General features: G+C 36.7%; 1 protein-coding gene across 1 annotated transcript in view; it reads left to right on the top strand.

Annotated features, from left to right (window-relative positions):
• DOK6 (docking protein 6) overlaps nt 1-17,829 on the top strand; it is a 143,612-nt gene that overhangs the window by 64,985 nt on the left and 60,798 nt on the right. Inside the window, exon 5 of the mRNA XM_014938635.1 lies at nt 16,263-16,401. Within this exon, the coding sequence (XP_014794121.1) occupies nt 16,263-16,401 (139 nt within the window). The remainder of the gene's footprint in view (nt 1-16,262; nt 16,402-17,829) is intronic.

The raw sequence follows: 17,829 nt of genomic DNA, 5'->3' as shown, positions 1-17,829 counted from the left end.
AAGTAACTCTGTATTCCGGATATAGTAATAGTGTGAGAGCAGAAACTCTAGTGTGGAGATTTCCATGGTGGTTGTTTTTTGCAGTAGTTGTACTCTGGCTTTTCATTAGTAAGTAGAATGCCATTACAAACAGAGCTATATATGTATGTGTATATTTTATATATATGTGTTTCCAAACATACTTATGTATGTGATTTCAGTGCACCCAGGACTGCGTTGGAATATCTGAGTAACTGTGAAGGTTAATAACTTTTTAATTATTTTTTCTATTGTTGTAGTTTTTTACAAATTTTGAATGCAGTACTCAGTAAATAATCATGAAGGCAAAGAGTATTTTCTTGACTAAATTCATGATTTCATTAATTATGTTACTGACTAGAAAAAATATTTTATAAAAAACTATAGGTAAACAAAAATGAGACAATAATATTGAAAGTAAATTAGTGAAAGTAAATTTTCTTTTTGTATGAAAAAGATTATTATTTTTTATTATTTTTATGTCCATAAAAAACAGAGAATACCTAGGATATTTTGGTTCAAACCTTTAAAACATGCTAAAAAGCTCTTATATGTTCTTCACCACTTCTGAACAATTGCACCCTTAATGAAATCCAAGTTACTTTTTGATACACAAACATTTGCTACTAAGACAGATACACACACACAAATATGTTTAAAGACATATAAAATAATATAAAATGTGTTCTTCCCAAAATGGGTATATAACTAAACAGGAAGACCTGAAAGAACCAGCAAATTGACCATTTGTGAGTAATTCCTTTTATTTTTTCATATAGTGATAGGATATGCTGATTGAATACAAATCCATGTGATAAATTCCAGGTTTTGTTTTCACAAAGCATTTTGCTAAGGAGAAAATAAGTCTAATAATTGAAAACCATGGCGCAGCCCTCTTAGCATTATCATATATTATGTCCCCCTCAAGTCTTATTGCAACTAAATGTCCTCTCACTCTCATTTAAATTAACTAAAAACTATCAAAATATTGGCACATAAGGGAGATGGAGAGCACTTTACAAAAGGTGCCTGCTCAGTAGCATTCTGGAAACGTCAGGCTGTTTTTGAGGTGACTGGTTCCACAGGCTTCTTTAATCTTCCGCTTATTTATAAGGTACTGAAGGAAGGTTTGTCCCTTAACCCCTGTTAGAGGAAATGCTATTAGCTACTGTGTCCCTCTTAATAGTACTTCTTTGCTATCACAGTAAGTTATTACTATTATTGCACTATTAATAATGCTGTACTCTGTGGTATGTGATTTATTTCTGCTGTGAGTAGTCATTTGTCACATATTTTCTAAAAAGCTTCCATCTTATTAGAAAGAGGGGAGGGAGAGGCAGCATCTAATGGAATCCCTCAGTCTCAGCAGCTCCAAACATCGTTTGATCTTTCTGACTTTATGGAAGAAAATTCAGTACAGTGCTATAATTCACCGAGATGCTTCATCTACTTGATTATCCTGTCAGTGGCCAAAAAGTCAAATATAACATTGCACTTACATAGCCTGCTTGAACCAGTGCAACAAAACAGATTTTCACATTTTAAAAATTTTATTTTTTGTATTCTCTGTCCAACTTGGAAAATGCCTCTCCTTTAAAATGTTACTTTAAATGATCCCTGATACACTTTTTGAAAACAAAATTTTGAGATGAATGACAGAAGAGATTTTATTTTCCTGAAATATGTGTGGTTATGGCTGAAATTTCATTAAATTGACTATAAAAGTAAATAAAAATTATCACTTACCGAAAAACTGCTTTTATTACTATGCAGTATTTAAAAAACTCATAAAATTGGCATTATCTGATCATAAGTATCATTTACTGTCAGGAATGGGATTGAAGGGCAGAAAACTTTATAGTCTAGGTCATGATTCACTGGAAAACCCTGAAATTCTTTCAGGTGATGACTGAGGGTGCCAAAGCTTTATTTAATGAAAGAACAGGTTAGATCATCTATCTTTCCGGTGACTTACTTTTCTAAGAGTACTGTCACTGGCACTGGAGAATAAAGAGTGACAGCAGTGATTCAAATTAACACTGGTCTGGGGAGGACCAGGGCATGAGTGCGCTAAAGCTGTTTTGCACACGCATTGGACAGCAAGGGGACCAGCTTGCTTGAACTAAAATAAACTCAAGGGATTGATGAAAATAGGAGGGAAGGGTTTTGGGGTGGGGAACAGAATGGGCTAAACACACAGAATAGGAGGAGATAGGAATGTGGTGGTATGCATGGGCTCATAAGACAGAAATAAGGAGGGAGGGAGAGGCTTTTGAGTAAAAACAAAAGGTAGCTGGTTTTCTGATAGGACACTGTAGCAGCTTTTGGAATACATGTAGCATTTTAGGAGCAACATCTAATCGGAGTGTGCAGAAGATCTAAGGAAAAAGTAGCTAGAAGAGGTTGGCCAGAATAAGTGCTTTTGTTGGCAGATGTTGCCAATGCCATCTCGAATGTTTCATTTCCCAGGTACTTTGCCTTTTTGTGGGAGGCTTCTTTAAGCCCCATTGGACCAAATTCTCAGAGAGGAACAAGTGAAAGATGAGTATAATTAGCTCTTGGCCTTAGAAGCGCAGATGAAATGGAGGGCAGCCAAGAAAAAAGTGCTCAGTGCATGTGGAAGTAGTGTCAAATAGCTGGTAAAAAGGACCATCAGAGAAATTAGAGCAGAAATAGCAATACACAGAAATAGAAATGTATATTATCATTTATCTTGAGACTAATATTCTGTCTATAATAAGAAGGATACCTACAATATGAATGTTCCAGAGTGAGAAAATGGGAAAATAATTCAAAAGATAGGATACTCAAAATGGTTTTAATGACGTAAATGAAATAGCCACAAACATACCCAAGCTATTATGTGTAAATGTCTAGGGAAGGTATGGTCACATTTTGCTGCATGAGAACAATGAATATCCATTATATATCATACTGCACGTAGGGGATTTTCACCCTTTGTCTTCTGCCACCTATAGTGCTTCCTTTTTGGATAGCTCTATATAAATGTTTGATGAAGCCAGTAGGTATTGCATCTATAGTTCATGGATTTTTTTAAACCTAGCATACAGTATCATAGACAGAAGGGACTGATGCATTCCAGTGTTCAGAGCAGTTCCATGGCTGCTATAAATTTCTTATAAAAATATTACTAAGGCAATGTAGAAGCCTTAACTCTGAAATATTGAACTAGAGGAGTAAGCTCCAGTGTAAAAGTAGCTTGTTAGTGTTTTTTCAAAGCAAAGGATGATTGCTTTTTTCATTTTGCTTTCTAACAATGCCCCAAGTTCTGTGGGAGGAGAGCAGGCATGCTGTGCTTAAAAATGTTATGCGTTAAAGAAGATGCATTTCATACTTTTAGATTCCACTGTCCCAAATTTGTTTTGCAGTCTTTGTTTTTCCACTTTTCTGGTGGACTTGTCAAGGTGCATTTCTTGTCAATTAGTAGTGTCTCATGCTATGCAGAGAGCTGGTCTGAGGGAATATTTGCTTTTTGCTTTAACCAATGTTCTGACTAAAGGTAACATAAAACGCTTCTTTATCCGGTACAGCGTCAGTAGTTTCACACAGTACTTATAGCAGATATTTAACTAAGAGAACCTAATCAGCATAACTGCTGCTAATCAGGCGTGGAAATGCACATTTATCAGAATGTCAAAAAATGGGTAGCTGTTGCACCCCATGAAGTTTTAGAAGGAAGATTGTATGAGATATAAGATATTATAAGAAAATATGCAGGGAACTCAAGTATGTAACTAAACTAAATACTGCTTTCTGCTTAATTTTCCTTCTTTTATATGCTTTTCCTCTCCTTTTTCTGCATAGATATGTGTGATTCTTTGTGATGATTTTCTTTTGCATGACGCATTTTTTGTTTCTTTGGTTTTACGCTTGTTTTATTCACTTGTACCTTTCCCTATCCACTCCCCTGTGTAATTGAAAGGAGTCTCTTTTGTGTATAAAAGTTTACAAAAAATATTTTGACTGTTTTCAAGCCCTTATCAAGTTGCTACTTACTGAGACACAGACTACACGTGATTTTAGCTATCAGGTTAATGAGAAATCCTTACAAAGAATTTTCTCACTGCTGGAAGAATTAACACAAAGATACACACAGTCAGAGTTGGAGTCAGAGAGGCCAGGTGAATGCAGTGTGACTTGTTTGATCCATAACAGAATTGCTGCTGTTTGCAATTGAGACAACAGAGAAAAATCTGTCTGCTTCACTTCTGTCTGGCTTATATCAAAGAGGAAAAGTTGAAACAAGTGGGAGGGAAGTCATGTTTCCTCTCTAAATTAAATACCACATGTAGAAAATTGGTGGAAGTTCAATGAATGTTTTATACTTGTGGTGGGGGGCTGTACATTTTCTGTAATTAATTTTTTTTATGTTATTATTGCACATCCAGTTTACCACCAAAGGTATTATTTGACCCCTTGTGTCTGTATGCATCTCTAGTTAAAGTTCAGATTAGAAATGTGGTCTTCAGCTAAGTTCTGCAGTTGTTACTGTCAGCACCTGAGAAATATAGCCTTTCTTTTAAACAAATCCTTGCCTTGTCTCATCTCTGGTGCTTTCGCCTGTCCCAGGGGTTACTACTGTGGCAGTCTGCTCCCAAACTGGACTTGACAATCTGCCAGTTTTGAGATTAGTGTTGATGAGTCCTTGGATATCATTAGCATATGTTAATTACTCATTAGTGTATGTACATAGCATGGTGAGTGTCTCTGAACCAACCCTATGTGCCCGTAATATTTGCATATGACTTTCTGGAAATTCCTCTGCGGCCACAGTGGTCAAAGCAGTAGCCCTCACACATTGAAGATGGAGAGTGACATTGAAAGAAGACAGCAATACTTAAATCCCTATCACAACAAAGTCATACTGTACTGAAAGTTTCAGAGAGTGGCAAACCATAAATGCTTTAAGTAGCCAAAACCATTACTGATAGTGCATTTAAATTGGGAGGGCAGGTGGAGAACAATTGAAAGGCTTTATTTTGAAGTCGTCGTAACTCAAAAATCTCAACATAGAGTGCTCAGTGTGATCGTGATTTCTTTGCACTTTGCGTGTCCCACTTTTGAAAAGAGAGAATGCAGCATTAATTTTCCATGAACTAGGAAAACAGATGTTTTGAGTATACACTATAATTAAGTGTGACTAATTCACTTTGATTTCCTGGTTCTATGGTTCTAAACCTGGCTCTATATTAGTTCCTTAATAATTTTTACCTCTATTGTCTTGCTATTATTCATCCATCAAAAATGTTAATTGTGTTAGTTCATTCCTTTTTGGCCCTCCAGAAATTTTGCCTCCTCTCCTTAGGTGGATGTATTCTTATACTTTGATCAAAATGCAGGAAATATCTGTTTCCTATTCTCACTGTCAAAATGCAAAGGAGAGCAATGACACAAACACAGATCTGTCTGCATCGAGGTAGGGGTAGTGTGTTTCTAACAGCATTCAATACAAAGATGAAACGTTATTGAAGCACTATAGGGCAAATCGTCTTGTAGATCATTTCAAATGCGGTCCTATGTTAAATTCTTAATATCATATTGGTATGTGCACATGTAAAACTGGTTTTTAATAATTCTTTTTATCTTAACTTGTAGATTGAGCATAATCGATTACTCCAAATATTGTTGGCACCTCTACAATAGTGTCCAGTGTAATAGCTTCTAAGCAGCCCAAGTTTCTCAAAGATGAAGTAAAATGAACAATTATACCTATGTATATTAGTTCTTTGGCTGTTGCTATGCTAACATCTGTTAACTGGCAGATGCCTCCTTCTTACAAAACTTGTTACTTCCTGAGAAAAGATCGAGTAAGTTCAGAATTGTGCCACATTTCATTCAGAATTAATTTAGCCTCTAGTGAGTATCATCTAAGAGGATTTCCATCTGCGACACCATGGGCAAGGAGTAGTCCCAAACAAAACTGACTTTAGGGCTCCAAATAGGAAGGAAAAAAAAAGAAAAAATGATCCTGGGCCACTATGTTTTATTGCTTCTGTTGTAGCAAGTAGTGATGCACTGCCACAGGGCTCCTGTATTGTTGTACTTACTGCATTATTATAATTTATTTTAACCAGTAATGGCCTTATTTGGGTTTTATGCCTAACATTTTTGTATTTGTCAAAGTCAGCGATATTCATGTAGATTAACATTTCTTCACCTGTGTTCTGCTACTGAGGACAGCAAGTAATATTGTTACGTGATGTGTTTGTCTTCGTTGGGGAATATTGGCTCTGAACAGGGTGGCAGAAATCCTGTAGCAAATATCTGCATTTGAATATGACCACAGCTTCCAGGGCTTCGAACTTATATTCCTCTCATTCAAAATTGAAATAACAAATAATAGCTAAACCATGATGAGTGAAAAGATTTAATCAAAAAATTTAGCTGCTTGTAGTCTTTTCAATCTCTTTATTTTTCTCAGGCCAACGTTTTTCATTCGTCTGTTTGTTGTACAGCCAACCGTAACTGCTGCTTCTGTGCTAAAATATTATTAGTAATATATGTGTGCTTGGTGTATCTTTCAGGGAGCTGGTAAGAATAGATACTTGTCCAAGACACAGTTAAATAGTATTTCATCGTTACCAGCAAGACTTGAGCTTTAAAAACTAACAGAACTAATTACCTAACAACATTATCATGTTTGTTCTGTTAATTAAACTGTCAAAAATGCAAATGTCTTGTGTATTTAAGAACATATCAACAATTGGTTTTATTATTCCTTTAAATTCCTTTTTGTGTAATATATGATTTTTTTTTTTATTCTAAAGAAAATTTTAAATGGTAAAAAGTCTCCATAAAGTGGCTTGTTTTGCATATACATATGCATTAATTACTTAGACTGATTTCTTAATAACTGAATACTGACACAAGAGGGTAATTTGCATATGCAACCAAGCATCCTTCTTACTTAGAGGTAATAAAGCACAAATAGCATAATTCAATCTTCCTCATCAAAATGTCTAGGTCACGTTTTATGAAACTAGTCTATAAGCAGGAAGAGACAAAAAATGTAGGTAAAGTCATAGTAAAGTTTTTGGGATTCAACTTCTTAGACTCCGGAATAACAATTCTCTTATTGACTATAGTTTTGCTTCTAGGCTCTAGGAAATAGAAAACAGGCTCTGCACATCATGTTTACTAGTGTGTATGGCTATATTTCATAATTACATATCAGTCTCCACATCCTACCTTTTATGCATTACTTCAATAAAATAATCTTTTCTGCTTTTTATGCTTTAATTAGCATTGAGAATGAGTTACTATCTTTGACTATTCAGCACCAGTTACATTTATTCTGACATATCAAAGTAATTACAATAAATAAGAACATTTTAATGAGAATAGATGGGAAAGCTTGGTATCAACCAAATGAAAGTTGTTGGGTACTCCTTCCTGATGGGGACAGAGGGCCCAATATGCCAGGTGGGCCCTCCTCAGAGGAAGTCTGCTGCCTTCCTGGAACCCAGGTGAAGGACATGTGTGCCCTTGCACAAAAAGTATGGGGCACTGGAGGTTGAGGCGAATGAGAAGGAAGAAAAAACACCATCTGGGGCGTTGCCTGAAGCCAATCAGTCCCCCCACTCTCTTCAGAACTTCTACCCTAAGAAAAAAAGAGAGGAGGGTAATTGTTATTGGTGATTCCCTTCCGAAGGGAACAGAGGGCCCCATATGTCGGCCGCATCCTTTCCACAGGGAAGTCTGCTGGTCAGAGCAGGTAACTGGTCAGAGATGTAGCCAAAAGACTGCCTAGTCTGGTGCAGCCTTCTGGTTACTATCCCCTAGTAGTTATGCAGGTGGGAAGTGATGAGTTGACACCAGAAGTTTAAAAGCAATCAAAAGGGACTTCAAGGCACTGAGAAAAATGATTGAGGAATCAGGGGGACAGGTAATTTTTTCATCAATACCCTTCGTTGCAGGTAGGAATACCGAAAGGAATAGGAAGCTCCTAGAGTGCCTAGATGACAACTTCTTGAGACAAGAAATTCACAGCCCTACTCGAGGAGATGCATTGTTGGACCTGTTGGTCACAAATGCAAGAGAAATCATAAGGGATGTCAAAGTTGAAGGCAGCCCGGGCTGCAGTGATCATGTCCTAGTGCAGTTCACTGTCCTAAGAAATTTGAAACCCACAAGAAGCACAGTTAGGACTCTAAATTTTAAGAAAGCAAACTTCCAGCTCTTCAAGGAGATAATAAATAGGACCCCATGGGAAACGGCCCTCAGGGACAAGGGAGTGGAACAAAGTTGGCAGATCTTTAAGGATGCTCTCTATAGAGCACAAAAGATCTCAATCCTGACATGTAGGAAATTGGGCAAGGAGGGCAAGAGACCATTGTGACCTGCTGGTCAAACTAAAGGGCAAGATGGAGCTACACAGAAAATGGAAGAAGGGGCAGGCATCCTGGGAAGAGTATAGGAATGTTGCCCGGCTGTGTAGAGGCCTTCCAGTACCTGAGGGGGGCCTACAGGAGGCTGGGGAGAGTCTGTTTACAAAGGCCTGCAGTGACAGGATGAGGGGCAATGGCTTTAAGTTGGGAAAGGGCAGATTTAGATTGGCTATTAGGAAGAAGTTCTTTACTGTGAGGATGGTGGAGCACTGGAACAGGTTGTCCAGGAAGGTGGTTGAGACCCCATCCCTGGAGATATTCAAGGTGAGGCTGGACGAGGCCCTGGGCAACCTGGTCTAGTTGGGGGTGTCCCTGCTGACTCTGGGGAGGTCGGACTAGATGGCTTTTGGAGGTCCCTTCCAGCCTGGACCATTCTATGATTCTATGATTCTATGATTCTGTGAAAGTGATCTGAAACAAGTCCCCAACAGAATCCTCCTTCTTATCAAAATTGAACCTTGGGAAAAAAAAGTAAATACAATTTTTTCCGCTGTGTCTTATGATGGACAGGGATGGATAAACTCAGTGGAAATGAATTATAGTGCTAGTGGCCAATCATTGATAAAGTCCAGAGAAAGACATAGCCTGCTTTCTGCACTCCCATTAAGCAAAAAGTGGAAAGCATCTGACATGCTTGGGTTAGTGTCCCTGAAGTTTTAGCAGCGTGATATATGCCCCACTAGTCTAAATATGCTATCACAGAGGGCAGCGCAGAGACAGCGATAGAAGAGGTAGCACAGGCAATGAGAAGAAAAAATATCCCAAGAGGCATAATTACCACTAGCACTATACAGAAATCTCTCCCATCTGACAAAACAAATAAAAACATGTTTTCATGAGAAAATTTCTGTTTATATTATATTATACAACTTAAATGGTTGTTTGGTTTAGGAAGAAAAAGAAATAATCTTATTGTGAAAAGACACAATTCTCACAAAAAATCTCCCTTTTAGAGGGAAAATTCTGTTCTGAAAGACCATCAGTGTATTTATCAGAGTAGCACATAAGATTTTTGTTACGGCAACTGCATATAATATCTTAAAAAGATATGCAGCTATCACTTGGAAAGTACTAAGGTCCTCTACGAAATATTAGAGCAAGTCTGCTGGATTCCTCTGAGTGATGAAATCCCAGCTACCTGGGAGCAAATCATCACTCATTTCCACTCCATCGCTGAGCATTTTACTTCTCAGAATTGCAAAATGTTGCCATAAATGATCTTATTAGGAAAGCTGCTTTGATGGTATGAGAGATTCTTTAGTTCTTTTAGTTGAAAATGCTGAGGATGACTCAAGAAATACAAGAACTGACCTTGAACGAATCTTCAGGGCTAAGCTCCATGATCAAGTTACTGAGCCATATCAGAGGTGTGGTAATACTCCATGTTCCCTGTATTATTTTGGGCCAAATTCAAGGAGATTCCACATGAGTGTTAATTTAAGTTTAAACACTTCTATCTATATCTCATGAGCATGTGCAGGAACAGTGGAAAGTTACCCGCCTCAGCTGATGTGCAACAACATGACAATAAATGTTATGGGGGAATGTCTATAGCCACCAATTAGCAGATACCATGCATAATTACTTTTTCGTGTTGTATATTCTTGCCAGTAAATAACCATCATTAAGGGGGGCAAGCAGATGCCTCATATATCAGATAATTTTCATTATTTTCTTCTCAGATCATAAAATTGCCAGGATACCCATTTGGCACTTTGGATAAAACTCTGAAATGCTGACAGCAAGGCATTGCAATCTAACTCATTATTCACATTGGGTATGAGTAACAGGTGACACACAGAAGATTTAGAGAGTCCTTGTCTTGTTATTCAGGATGTTACCCTTTATATTGTTTCTTTGCTGTGTTGGCAATCTTCATTTCCCTTTCACAGATTTTTCATAAGACATTGTCACTGCTTTCACTGACCTTGTCCCAACTTTAGGTCTTTCTAACCATGTCTGAAGTTGAAGTTCTATACCTGAATCAATTACACTTTGAGCACATTTCCCATTCATTGTCTTCTCTCTGCTTCACCCACACACCTTTCCTAGGTCCCACACATATCCTATTTATGTAGTTATCTTTTTTCTTATTGATTCCCCCATCAAATGTATCCCTTTTTTGCTTGCTTTATTGTAAGTTAGGATTCTACCAACATTTTCTTATTTCTTCCTCTGCTTTTCTATCCTTTCAACATAGAAGCTGACTTCCAATTTTATAAAAATGTACATAGTTTATTTTGCAGTTGTTTTGTAAGTATTCCTAGGTATAAAGGGAGCTTTTTATCTAAATATGCCCCAGCCACAAAGAGTTTACTTGCTTTCCTTTTTTTTATTTTCTCAGAAAAGAACAAGTTTCAGAGGAAGCAAGCTAGCATGTGTTGAAGGCTGGAATAAGCAAAGAATTTGGACCCTCAGGGGAGCTTTGCATTCATTTTATAGTGAGGTCTACTGGTTAGCTAGCCTGTCTTTAGTGTATGCTGTGTGTAACATCCTTCAACACAAAGAACAAACAGGATTTCTGTCAAAATGGCTTAGCTCAAGTTGAGATAACAACAAACAAGGAAAGAACAAAAGTTTGATATCCACCAGAGAGATAGTGTTTGCATGTCTCCACTGATAATCTAATTAAGTTGGAGACAAAATTGCTAGTTTCCACCACTTTTGAGAAAATCAAAGCTGTAGCAACACAAGAAATAAGTGTCTCAGTTCAGAGTTAAGCATTGCATGCCAATTAGTTTTTTCCCGCCTGACAGCCACAGCTTCAAGGCTTTAAAGAACGGCCATCTTTTATTTACTACTCGTCGTGTGACAGTAGCAGATCTGGTCCCATATGTGGCATCTGAGTAACCTTCTTCAGCATACAGGAAATAAGCACTAGCTAATTTCATTTCTGGGCCTTGAAGTGCCTGAGCAAACAGCTTCACTGTTTAAAGGAAATAATTTTTCATACATCAGGTCTGAACGATGAAACACCAGTTACATCCAGTTTGGTACTAGTAACTTAGGACTCTGATTACTGGACAATAACTATGCATGATCTGTTCTCACTTAAAAATTTGAAGTCCTTTTTTTTTAAGAACAAGAAAAGTTAACCTAGGGTAGTAGTAATTTCTTATGTATTAGTTATTAATAACGATAGTTATTCATAATAATGAATAGTAACAGGTTTACAGTCACAGTAATATTAATATTAACAGGTTTTTATGATATTTTTTCACTGCCTATTTGAGGATGTTTACCTTTTTTTAGTCTTGTATGTACTTTTATATACTTTTGTGTAATGAGTTTACAAATCAGCCATTAGTTCTTTAATGCTGAATTATTTGTGGGTAAAAAGAAATCATTCAAATCCTTTAAAAATAGGTCTAGCTATATGAAGAACTAAAATTTTTTGTTACATTTTTCATTTAGGCTTTATTTTAAAATAAGGACTTAGAGCAAATTATAGCATCTTAGTTTTCAGACAACCTTCATTTTTGTGCGAATGCATTTTACCCTTAACTGAAGTAGTGAAGTGAAGCTGAGATGTCAAATCCTTGGCCTCTCATGCAGTTGCTGAATATTGCGCTGTTTATTAAACTTTTAAATATTTCAACCATGACATGAGAGCATGAACCTCTATTTGGGAAAAAGTACCATTTGTTAATGGTGGTCAAGTCAAGTTAACAAAGTTTCCTTTTTGAAGGGAATTCTGCAGGGTTATTAGAATATTTAGTATTGATGCTGCTCTAAAAAGACTGAAGCTACTGTCGTGAGCAGAGGCAGTGGGAAATGCTTGTGTGAATTTGGGAAATGTTGCACAAGAATCTGGCAATACTGGTGGGAAAAGATCTCTTTGGCTTGAGCAGAAACCCCACCTTTGAGAAAAGCAAGAACTTTCACTGTTAATCTCTGAATCCAGTTTTTCCTGAGCCACAAGCTTAGCTCTCACCTTCGCTCTATTCCTTCCTCTGGCTCTTGACACAGGTCTACTAACAATGATGGTTGTGAGAAGCTGTGGCAGTATTTTAAGAAGTAAAAAAACAAAAAAAAGATTTGTAACATTCTTTATCTACATCCATCTGCCCAGTTATATCATTCGGTAATAATACAGAAAAAAAATGCACTTTCCTATTTCAGTCAAAGCACTTCATACATTTTAATGCATTGAATCCTTAAATATCCTAAAGCACAGGTTAATGACATCCCTGTTTTAAAGCTGGAAAACACAGAAATAGAGAAGCTAACATAGCACATTTCAAGCATCTGCAGACTGTTAGCTTCTCATAAAAAAATTAAAATACACAAAATCATTGAAACTTTTTTTACAGTGAAGGTCATACTGAGTTGGTTGGGCTGCAGTGTACAGCTGTGGCAGTATCAGGAAAAGAAGAGTCCCACATTTTTCTTCTGTCTTTTCTTTAGAGTGATTCTAGGAAATGTGAAAGTTATGAAAATATTACTAAATTAACATAAAATCATTAACAAATATTTCTTTATTAAGTACCAAAAATGTAGAAAACCATTTTGCAGGATATCAAAAAGTCAAAATTGTGACAAGTTTTGGAAGTCTTATGACAAGTTTTGGAGTCTCTATTCTTTGGAAAATGTCATTTTCATTTTAAAAGATTGGCAGAAAGCAGATTTTTTTAAAGGTTTCTCAAAAATCCAAGCAGCAATTATTTGATTTATTTTAAAATATAATTCAAAGCAACTTAAAGGGACGCAGCTAAAAAAAAATGCATTAAACACAGAGAAATTTGAATTTACCTATAGTTGTTTCACTTTCTGTCATAATAAAGCAACACATTAACAAAGTAAAATCCGAAACTCTGGCTTTCAATATATCTGGCACTTAAGAGGCTGTAGTGAAAACAGTCTATTTGTTCTGCTGTCTGTATTTGGACTGTAAATAGAACGAGAACTGTGTTTCAGCACATGGGCTTGCCCTTTCCCATTGGCCAGATGAGCAAAGGTCCTCTGTTTGTTCGGCAAAACTCTTAAGCTTAGAAAAGTACCACTTACCCCTTTCCCTGTCCCCATCTTCGTCATGCCTAGGGGTGCTTCTAACTAACCCTAAAACATGCCACTGCTCTTGGTGGCATAATTACAATAGAATTGAAAATGATTTTATTCTAACATGGTTTTAATGGTTTTATTCTAACATGTTTTGCTTTTACAGAACTCAGATGTGCCAGGTACTGATTGCTTCATTCTTGGGGGCTCCAAGTCCCTTTAAACTTCAAAGCTACTTAGGGGTACTCAGCACTTTAAAAAATCATGCCCATAATTCTCCTCCACCTCCAGTTTTGAGCAGCTGTGTGCATTTCATCCATCATTAGCCAAGGAAGCCCACAGTCCAGATACTGGAAGGCTGCTGTCAACGGCTTTCCAACGTTGCCATGACACATCAGCCACAATCACCCATTGCGGTTGGGAAGCAGGCCCCGTGGTGCCGTCCTGTGCCACATCCTGCACCACTGCTGCCAACCAGGGCTCATGCAGGTGGTACAGACCCTTATCTGGTGTGGTGGTGGCAAGGTTTTGCTCAGTCAAAACAAGCAGCTTAACGCCTGAATCTTCATCACGCCCTGTTCCTTGCTTCCTTGTTTTTATCCCTGTAGGAGTTTTCATCCTTTGAAAATAAGAAAAAGATCATATTTTGCTTCAGTTTCTGAAACCTAGTCATTTTTTCCAGACTTTCTATTTCACGGTGTTTGAATTTTATTAAGATCTCTTTACACAAAAGCAGAGCACCAGCTATATGATGCCCTGAGGGATCTGAAAGGCTGTTGCCATAATGTCGCAAAACTCTGGAGACATTTTATTTCTACCAGAAGCTCTTTGGAGAATTGTGGCTAAGGATATAAAATATTTTAAATGTTTACAGCAGGGATCTTGATCTCTGTTGGAATTTAATACAAAAGCTTTTATTTTTTAGTCTATTAATTAGTGTACCACATTAACACTGAATTGTCTTACCTGTATATCTGTCTATGATGTGGATTGTATTTTCTTTACATCTTGAGATGGGGAAGACTATTTTTATTCCAGAATTATGGATAATATCCTTGTGGATGGTATCATGAATCACCGATTCTTAAGACTGTGACTTTTTTTTCAACACCTCAGTTGATCATTACTAAGTATATTCACCAGGTAATTTCCAGAAGCACCTCTGTTTTATCTGTTTCTGTCTCCAGCACTCTCTGGTCATCCAAAACCAGCCATGCATAAGTTCTTTATAGGAGGCTCACAAAAACACATCTCCTCCAGTGAATAGGCAAAGCTTGTCTAAGGGTTAATAAGGTGTTTTTTTCACTGGTCAACCTTGACATCAAAAGCAACTGCTGAACTCTTAGTAGTCTCTTACATGGCACAATAGTCCTTTTCAGACATGTCTTGAATTAAAATTGTGTAGGAAACTGTATTCTAATTTGACAAAAAGAGGTCTCATGAAAAAAATATTCCATTTTCAAAAAGCTGCAATGTAATAGTGTGTGTGCGTGCATGCAATATGTCAGGAAGCATACTTAAATGACTCTTTAATTCAAACAATATAGATCTATAGGTTCATTTGACAGGAAAATATTTTATAAGATTTAATATATGAAAAATCTTACAGAATATGGGATGCAAACTCTAAAGATATTGATATTTAAAAAATTGTTAGAATGTTGGACTATTTAGGACACATTTTTCTAAAATGCTTTGCAGGTCTTTATGCCTTAGGCTTTTGGGGGCCATGCTGGATATGCTGTGATATTAAAAAAAAATTAGACTGCTAATTATAATAAAAGCAACTAAAACATTAAAGGAATCTGGTATTTTAAGGCAAATCAAAATCTTTTTGTTGTTGAAGGGTATTATGCATCAGTGACTCAAGTCAACAATATTCTTTCACAGATAACAGAAAATCTTTACAGGAAGTATCAGACCAAAGAAAAATGATTTTTTAATCCCATTTCTAAAATTTCAAGTCTATAAAAATACAGAAATCTGACACTGATAATATAATGGAACTACTAATATAAATATGACAAAATGCACCACTGTTTAACACCAGATATATGTATCCTCAAAGTAATGGTCACTCAATGATCTAACACTGTTGTTTACTCCCATTTTCTATATTTCCCAGCCATCTTTGTTGTTGAATTTACAGCTACAGTGATACCACAGATAAGGATAAGAGCAGTTGCTCTCTCAAAAGAAGAAAGTGAATTTTATTTCTGGTGGTTTTTTTCACAATTTAATCTTACACTACAAAAATACTGTTCCTATTGTCAAATATACTGAATGTTTTTTATAATTATCAAGATAGCTTTAGACACTGCCTCACATAAATGTACTAACAGAGACAGTTGTAAATTAACCCTCTTAATGCTGTCTTTCAATACAGCTTTTTTGTAGTGATTAACTATAATAGCATTTTTAATTGGTCAACATTCTCTTAAAATGTCAGCTTTTCAAAGTCATGATGTGCTATGTACTTCTGGCATCATTTGGTTAAGAAAATTAAATTTATCTGTCCCACTTACCAGTGCAGACATTTGAAACAATGCTGGAAATAGCGGACTGTATTACCTCAAGTTTTTATTCTATGATAAAACTTCTTTTTCACTCTCCAGATGATGGTTGAATCTAAAGGTTAGGCTCATGAAGTTTTGCACATCTCTTGGAATATGTCTCTCTTCAATTGTAAAAAAAACTGCCAATGTTCAGAATTCCAGAGTTTTAACTACAAAAGTTGGCATTTTCTACTACAAGGTGTGCACTTTTTTATAATAGTTAGATACAAATTACACAGTACTCATTTTTTTTTCCTTCCGTTCTGTTTAAATCTCACTGCAGGATGTGTGACACAGGAGAAGGGCTGTTCACCTTTCAGACACGAGAAGGAGAAATGATATATCAGAAAGTCCATTCTGCAACACTGGCAATAGCAGAGCAACATGAAAGATTAATGATGGAGATGGAGCAGAAGGCACGGGTAAGTTCCTTCTTTAGACTTATAAAATCTAGTAATGAGAAAAAGAGGTATGGAGCAATAGCAGCCTGTGGATTCAGCCATAATGGCGGTATTAGCTCTGTGGCTAAGACAAAACAGACTTTAGGTTTTATGTACTTTCACAGCACATAAAATTTTCAGCATGTCCTACACAATGGTCTGTTGTTGGTGTCTTTTTGGAATGGTGGCTGCCATTAAATGCTAGATCCATGGTTACCATCTTGAAAATTGTGGCTCTATTACTCAAAGATTAAAACTTTAGCTGAAGCCAGCTGCGAGTTGACGGTGAGTAAGTGTTAATTGCTCCTCATGGCCTTACAGGCAATAAAAATAGTCCAGTATAAACACCCCTAAGTGACAGCACACACGTTCTGTTTTTCTTAATCCCAGAAAGATATTTCTTTCCCTACACTATCATAAATGGCAATGCAATGTTGGTTCAAAAAGAGGGGTTTTTTAATTTTAAGTTCAGAATTTCCAGTTTGCACAAGTTATCTTTAAGCAATTACTGAAAAGTTTGGAGTTTTTTAGGACAAAAAGAAAAAAAAAAGTGTTTCCTGTATGCTTAAAATTAGAGATGGTCTTAAATAATCATTCCCAAAAGCTAACTTTCAACTGTGGTTTGAAGGTCCTTTTATATCCACCAGAGAGGAAAGATATGGGGAGGACAGAGAACCTGGTTTACGTGCTTTTCCTCTAAGGTGACCACAATTCCCCACGTCTTTTTCCCTAGAAAGAGATTTCAGTGTAATTGCACCATTTCGGGTGACTCTCTCTTCCTTCCTTCCCTCACACACCATGCACGTGCCCACAGTCAAGCAAACATGACTCCCCCAATAAACCATCACAGTCAAAATATCTCGCTCACACTTTTGAGAGAAAAGCTCTTGCAAAGGGCAACTCAAGACTTCAGTGTTTAACTCCTTCTCCTGATTACTCCCCCGATAAGTCTATCTTCCTCTATTTATTGAAAAAGAAACTTGAAAAAGACTTAAATTTCCATGTCAAAATCTGTTATGTTGAACACTTCCCTCAGATTTTGCATGTCTCAGTCAGAGCCAAGGGACAGGAAGCCATAAAAATGGGGTTTTTGGTGGTTTTTGAAGAAAGGTCGATGAGCTTTTCAACAAAAATAGACAAAGTATGAGCATTTCCACAATAGTTGAGATGCACGAATTTTGGGCAGAAAAAGCAGGAAGAGGAGAGTTCAGAACTGAGATTAAAATAAGGTTAGGGACACAGGAGCAATGGCTGGAAAGTCCAAGACAAGACAAATGATAGAGTAAATGAAAAAGCATCTGAAGCAGTAGAAATGCTGGCAAAAACCCCCTGCATTCTTTTGGGCAGAAAGTAATTGAATAATAGTCCAAAACCAGGAAAAAGCATCATTATAAACATGTTTGCTTTTAA

This window comes from Calidris pugnax, unplaced genomic scaffold (genome assembly GCF_001431845.1).
Source record: "Calidris pugnax isolate Ruff unplaced genomic scaffold, ASM143184v1 scaffold13, whole genome shotgun sequence".
NCBI lineage: Eukaryota > Metazoa > Chordata > Aves > Charadriiformes > Scolopacidae > Calidris > Calidris pugnax.
The sequence above is the reverse complement of the archived record's forward strand: the minus strand, read 5'-3'. Positions and strand labels throughout refer to the sequence as shown.